Source organism: Limanda limanda, chromosome 21, assembly GCF_963576545.1.
Source record: "Limanda limanda chromosome 21, fLimLim1.1, whole genome shotgun sequence".
Taxonomy (NCBI): domain Eukaryota; kingdom Metazoa; phylum Chordata; class Actinopteri; order Pleuronectiformes; family Pleuronectidae; genus Limanda; species Limanda limanda.
This window is the reverse complement of record NC_083656.1, coordinates 7,711,811-7,719,096: the sequence shown is the minus strand read 5'-3', so window position 1 is coordinate 7,719,096 and position 7,286 is coordinate 7,711,811. Positions and strand designations below refer to the sequence as shown.

At 41.2% G+C, this 7,286-nt stretch overlaps 1 protein-coding gene across 1 annotated transcript in view; it reads left to right on the top strand.

The window, feature by feature from the left end:
• LOC133027853 (potassium voltage-gated channel subfamily H member 4-like) overlaps nt 1–7,286 on the top strand; it is a 31,615-nt gene continuing 24,329 nt past the window's right edge. Inside the window, exon 1 of the mRNA XM_061094994.1 lies at nt 1–76. Within this exon, the coding sequence (XP_060950977.1) occupies nt 1–76 (76 nt within the window). The remainder of the gene's footprint in view (nt 77–7,286) is intronic.

The following is a 7,286-nucleotide window of genomic DNA, read 5'->3' as shown; positions in this document are numbered from 1 at the left end:
ATGCCGGTGATGAAGGGGCTCCTGGCCCCTCAGAACACCTTCCTGGACACCATCGCCACACGCTTCGATGGCACCCGTAAGTAGAATGGAAACACTTTGAGGTATCCTATCCAATGAAAGTAAAAGATACTTTAAGTTAGGTACTAAAAGTTAGTAACAACATATTCATTGAAGATCTTTTGGCAAATCCTCACAGGGACTAAGACAGTATTGCTGAATCTTGAATATGATCAAGACACTATGAGCAACCGCTGCTGCTGGCCTCACTTGGATGGAGGGAAAAGTTTGTTTGCACTTTCACAGGAAAGAAAAAAAAGAGATGAGCAGAAAATTGACCTTCAGAAATCATGTTGTCTTTCCTCATTTGTTTCACACAGTTAGCTCCAAACCACCCAGCGCAGCCATTAGGCAGCGCTGCCATTTCTGCTCGGCTTGTGCCTCTTGTTTTTTTCACCTCGTGCCACCTCAGGGGAAGTTGTGGCTCATTGTAAACAAATTCCTTGGGGACGTCTGTGTTTGTTTTGCTCGTCGATCCAGCCTCTCCTCCCTCAGCCAGTCGCAGCGTCGACTGAATGAACGGCTCTTCTTCTCTGCCGTGACTCTCTGAGCAGGCAGACTTAAGGTAAACACAGCGAAAGGGGGGACGTTGCTGTGTAATTGATGAGTGGGCAATGCAATTATAGCTTTGACTCGTGAGTCAGGGGTCCTAATGAGGTGTTAGGTGATCTCTCAGGAGCAGGAAAGACACGTGGCTCATCAGGAATCATTCTCATTTATCAACAGTGTAGTTTAAACTACAAATTGGGACGCAGGTATAGTATAGGCATCGTATCTAGAGATGATGCGGGCAGCATAGAGTTCAGCTGCAGGACCAGAGGTCATGTCCTCATGCTGAAGAGTCCTTGAGCTCTGGTTAAACCTCCTCTCTGACTTCACCGTGTGAGACTGAGAGCAAGAAGGAAAGAAACACTTCCCCTTCGGCTCAGTGTCTTTTCCATTGTGTCGTTAAACGCAGACAGAAAACCTTCCTGATCTGCTATTTTATCTTTTGCTCCAGTGATGTTATTGATAATTATGTCAAACATCTATTTCTTTGATGTAGAGACTCTTCTTCCTCATGGTACTAACTACTGGAAAAGACAGCTGTGCCCACATTCACCACTTTGAGGCAGATTAATTCTGTTATAAATAATTTCATATTTCCAATATTCATGGTTGCCTTTTTACATCTGCTCTATTTCAGTGCAGCGGGGTGTTAATCCTTTCCTCCCCAGGCTTTTTGAACAAGAAAACCAAATTATGGCCCTTTAGATCAACAGGCAGACGGCAGGATACATGTCGTCGCAGCTTGATGCCAGTTTTTGCCACTTTTAGGCAATTCTCAAAGCTGCCATACGGCTGCGGCTTGCAGAGGAGTGGTAGCGGGCCCACTGCTCAAAATAGCTTCCTTCCTGTTTCCGGGGCAACGGGGTCCTGGCACTTGACATGGATGATGCTCGAACACTTTGGCCTTTGACTAAAAAGATGGTCCGCTGAAGACACAACACTTGAATTTGCTTTTCCTTTCGAGGACCTTTCGAAGGCAGCTGGTCTCTTGTTTCTAAAAGGCGCAAAGCAAAACAAGTGGCATTGTGGGTCGTGCAGCTGCGATTCCTTTTAAGTAACTGTCGTCAACACGCTGAATCTAGAGGAGGATTTCCATTTCTGTACAAAAACCAATTTGGCACGATGTATCGTGTATTACTGAAGTGTTAAATACCCTCACTCAAAAAATAACTTTATTGGACTGTTTGAACTTCCCTGTGCAGACAGATGATGGAGTTTGTCGTAGGAAAGCTGTTTTAACATTCATCTGCGAAAGAGGGAAAGTTTCTTTAAGCTCATCGTCCTGTATCCAACTCACTTGTACTTGTGTACCGGAACATTCATTACATTTGAGAAGACGATAATCACTTGTTCCCCAAATGCTCAGAACTAGATTCAGAGTTGAGCCACTCATTTATAACTGAATAAAACATGTTCAATCTGAAAGTGCAAACATTATATTGCATTTTTGCATAATCCTTCATACGAAAAGGAACTTTATTCAGCCCTTTAAAAATATTTGAAACTGTATGTTGGAAAATATATGATGATGCTTTTAAATCATCAAAACTAATGACAGCCCCTAAGCCAAGATTAAATTGAATGTGTCACAACCTCTATTCACAGTTATTATAATCAATAGCAGCAAATGATTCATCATTAACAAGAAAATGAAAATAATCAGTCATATTCAGAAGCTGATGAAACTTTCAGTTATAAATAACGCTGTATTAAATCCTTGCTTAATGAACTCCACTGTTCATTTTCACCCCTCACTGTATCTAAACATATTTAAACAAACTTTACAGTTATTTTAACACACAAACAATAACAAATCCTACAGTTTTCTATACCCTTAAGCGTATGAAACATTATTAAGGTCACATATTTTTAGTTCTTGTACTATAGAAGTGCTCCGGTCCATCAGTCTGAGGAAGAAAAGGCTTTTAGGTCAGCAAAACAAATGGCACAGCACAACTGCTGACTCAACGGCCGTGCAGCCAAACTTTCCTCGGCTGTGTCCCTCTCACCTCGCCTGCTCTTCACAACGAGTTCTTATTTATTTCAGATGATTATTTATGCAAACATTATTATCTTTTTCCAACAAACCCCTATAATTACTCAGATTGCTTCCATTATTCAAAACAAGAGAAAAACATTTTGCCGTTGTACAAAATCACAACTAAGGCTTTATTCTGCTGCGAGAAAAACAATGGAGCAGTTCTGTCTCCCGGTCGTTATCTTTTGTGCAGCTTCGTATTCCGTGTTTTAATTCCATCAGAGAGACGGTTTTATACACATTTTAATTTGTCCACACTTAATAATACAAATCTGGACTGTGTTTACCCTTAGGTACACTGAAATCAGTTTTAGAGTCGATTTTAATTGAACAGTTCCTGAACTGAGGAAACTACTCGTCTGTAGCATTTCGACTCCCGGCGCAATAAACAAAATGTCAGAACAGGTTAAGTCAGTAACCTTTGGCACTGCACAGCTCAGAAATTGGCCTATAGCAATGTCAATGTTTGTATTTCCCAAAGGACACACATGCGCATGTATGTGTTTGTGTTTGTGTCAAATCAGGGCTTTGTGTACGTCATGCACAGTATGCTGATTTTACACATGTGTGTGAATGTTATGTGACAATCGCCTATTGATCCCTGCAGGGAAAGTCCCAGAGGTTAAAGGTCAGGGTCAGGGTGTAGAACAGTGCTTTCGAGGCTGTGTTTTACTCCCAGGCGAATCACCAGGGCAGATGTATGTTGTCACACGGGGCGAAAACCAAGACCTTCCAGTTTACCACCACTGTGTCGTGTGTGTGTGATTGTGTGTCTGTGTGTGTGTTGCAGCGCACACGCCTGTCCTTTACACCCTTCTCCACCACCTCCAGCTCCTTTATGCGACCTCCCTCACATTGACAGCGGAGCTCGCCCTGTGGGGCAGCGTAACCGCAGGGCAGCTGCAGGCAGAGATAAGAACTGGGTTTATCTTCCCCCTGAACACCAAAGGGGAGACATGGAGGACAGTCAGATGGAACCTCAAGGAGCTCATTGTTACCCGGCTGATGAACAGGTCTTAATAGGCAGCTGCACACACTGCAGATATAGGCCAGTGGATAGCAGAAGCTATTGTGTGGCTTCTCTTGAGGCTGCTGATGTTTACTTTTCCAAATGCGAAGATAAACGCAATATGTCTCAGCTAAATTTGAGGGAGAGACTTAAATCCAAATCTTCTCCCGTTGTTCAGATCTGTACCTAACACGACAGCTCCACCTCCATGGTTGCGTGAATGTAAGTGTGAGTGGGTGTGAGGTTTCATAAAGCACTGTTCACCCTTCTCGGGAATCGGGATAGAGGCGCTACATACCATAACTGCACTCCTTTGTTTTATTAACAGGACACATATACGTGTCAAATAATCTCTAAACAGTCACTGATCAGGTCCAGATGTTGTGTGTAAATAACTCATGAAAGTAATGTAAATGAAATGTGTGTGTGTGCATGATTGTATCATTTAAAAGTCTAGAAAATTATCGTGTTAATCACTGATATCAAAAAACACAAGTAGTTGCTGATTGGCACTAATTCTCCTCACTCCTCTTTACCAGGCCAGTGACCTTTCGTGCACTCTCCCCCATCTGCCCCAATAAGTAATTACATGCTACAGGATGGTAATTAGCTCCTGATGCAGAGGCCAAGCCTCATGGGCATCATCACACTTTTATACACAGAGGAGCTTCTGCGACATGTGCAGGAGGCTTGTTGCTAGCAGTTAGCATGTAGGGTCATCATGTCAGATTACAGTTGCAGCAAGTCAGCACAGATGTGCAATTAAGGAAGCTGGCTCAGAGGAGCGGCCACTCGTAGCAATATCCCTGAGAGGATTAGGACCTTAGAATTGAGGCATTCTCTCTCTCACACACACACACACACACACACACACACACACACACACACACACACACACGCTGTTGAATGGGTTTCATGTGGGTGCTGCCTGCTTGTTTACAAAGTTACCAGAGAGAAGATAAGTGTGCAGTTGCAGAAGCTGAATTGAATTAAGTAAAAACATAAAGAGATGTTTTATTCATACAAAAGGCTTGATTCAAACTTATGAAATGATGTGCTCTGAAACAACCAAGAATGCATCAAAATCTTAAATGAATATTTTGAGATTTGAAAAATACACTTGAGCCGAGTTAGATGAGAGGATTGAGTATGAAAATGTGAATTTGGAGCCAGAAGTTGTTTAACATCGTTTAGTACAAAGACTAGAGATTGGAGAAAAGAGTCTGACTCAGTCTCAATGAAATAACAACAACCTCGAACTCCTGTTCTGTATGAAAATCTCTGAATCCCACAGATATCTTCAATGACTTATCTAATCCAGCGTGTGAAGCTCCAAACGCAGCCAAAAAAAGTTTTCCCTCGGTGGCTCGCTGGTTTAAAAACATCCTTATGAAGTGATTTACGACATCACCTGCCCTGGACCTATTTGAAGCTGAGATTTAGGGAAGGTGAGTGGAGATGCACCTATTCTTAGTGAACATTACATAAACCGGAGATGAATGCAGTTCCTCTCCACCTCTTGCTGGCTCACTGAGTTGGGCTGTAAGGAATTTATAGAACATTTTTCAACGTAAGCGATTCACATCTTGTTCAGCCAGTGTTTCTCACGCAATCGATTCAGATGTGAGACATTTTCTTTAATGTTTGTGTATTGAAATGCTAAAAAAACAACAACATCAGCCTGCTGTCATTAAACTCACAATTACAAAGATACAGAATACAAGAACAAAAATGGTTGATTTGTAATTAAATCCGAGGAACAGGAATCATAGCAAGTGATAGCATAGGCTAAAAAAAACCTTTCCCGTTGATGGATCCGCTAATGCCTGTCTCTTTCTATAATTCCACTGTGACAATTTAGTTGCTGCTCACTGCACATCCAAGAAAGGTTGTCACCACTCTCAAAAGACATCCCCTGTGGACCGCTTTCCTCAGTCTGGCCAATTAAATAGCTAGATTGTGGAAAATGCGGCAGCAGCTGCTTAATACTGCTCCTCCTTAGGCTCGCTCTCTGTAGAATTCAGACAAGTGTGTCTGTCTCTCCGTCCATCCGTCCGTCTGCTTGAAATAAAAAAAAACTGGGGTCTGATGTCTTCAGTAAAGTGTTGGGTAAAGATTGCCGCCTCAGCACCAACTTTTGGACTTCTAAAAACAACTGTGTGTGTATTCAGTATATTCACATAACTTTACTTCAGAGGAGAATCAACACGTAAATGTAAAGTAGTAAAATGAAAGCGATTTTTATCACATTTATTCTCATAATAGCGGATAACCCTCCAGCTACAATGGGCTGAATATTTTACAGGATGTTTATGTGCATATAAAATATGGAGAAAACCCTTAAAAACTCAGTTAACAATCAGTAAAAACCAGTATCACTGACCTGTATGCTTTCACTTGAGCATAATGAAATACTTCTCCACAACAATAAAGTCAAAGGAATGTGACGACTGGCTTTGTTGTAGGACATTTTAATAATGAACTGGTAATTTTTCAAGCCGCAGGCTATTCTTTTTTATCTTGTTTTAGCACCACTGAGAATGTGCTGCCATGGATCCGGGCTTTGAAATGTTAAGGAGAAGAATGAACACACGCTGCTTTTAATGTCGTATTTCAAAGTTGCGACAGACGCAGCCAAAACAGTTTGTCGAACAAAGAAGCCGCGCAGCAGCGAGAGGCGGTCGCAGCTCGTCGAGGTCACATGCTTCGAGCCGCCGAGGGAAAGTGTGACGTCAAGCTACAGTAAACCTATCAGCAAGATTAATATGTGTAGGTGTGCAGGACAAATTAAGGGATACAGCCTGAAGTCGTTGGTGTAAAGTCCCAGAACTGAAATATGAAGCACAGGCTGCTGGAGAACTGTCCGTGGTGCTGAAATTGACATTTGAATGAGGTGCACAGCAAATATCCACATCACCGTATGATCCAAATAACGTGAACGCCTTTATGCACAAGAATTAATTCCTCCACTCATTTGAAATTCAGATGTATGAATCTTATGGATCTCCATCAGGTCACAGGGGGATATTGCATTTTTTTCTATTCAGAGCTTTAACCAACGCGGCGCAATGCCTTCACCTTGAGATTAAAAGAAAACGCTGTGTAAAGGTGAAGGAACAAGAGAGGAGGTGGCAATGACTCTATTCCGGTGTTTTATTGGATTTTGAAATTAGGTGCATTACATCATAGAGCCAAGTAAAGGTTTGATATGAGGCCATTTTTATGAATTACAGGGATATGATGTCATTTAGAGAGAAATGGATTTGTCTTTTTTTGAAATTATATAAAAGTGATTTATGGAAAAATATTGATTTGTAGTAAAAGAGGTGTAATAAAAGTTACATTTTATATATTTCATGTGAAATTGATTGCACATAATTGTACTGCGCGATCATTCTTTCATACATCCTCATCCAAAGGTTATTTACACACTTGTAAATACTGTAGTGTAGTTTGCAATATTTCCTTCAAATGCCAGTTGGATTGTGTGGTCAAGGGATTATTTAATGACCTACAAATGTAATACACCATTTATTGAATATTAATATGTTATCTAAAGAAATTCAAGGAAGTTAAGGTCTGGAATTTCTTTTCTTTGTCTGGTTACATTAATTAAATCATTTTCTGAAGGTT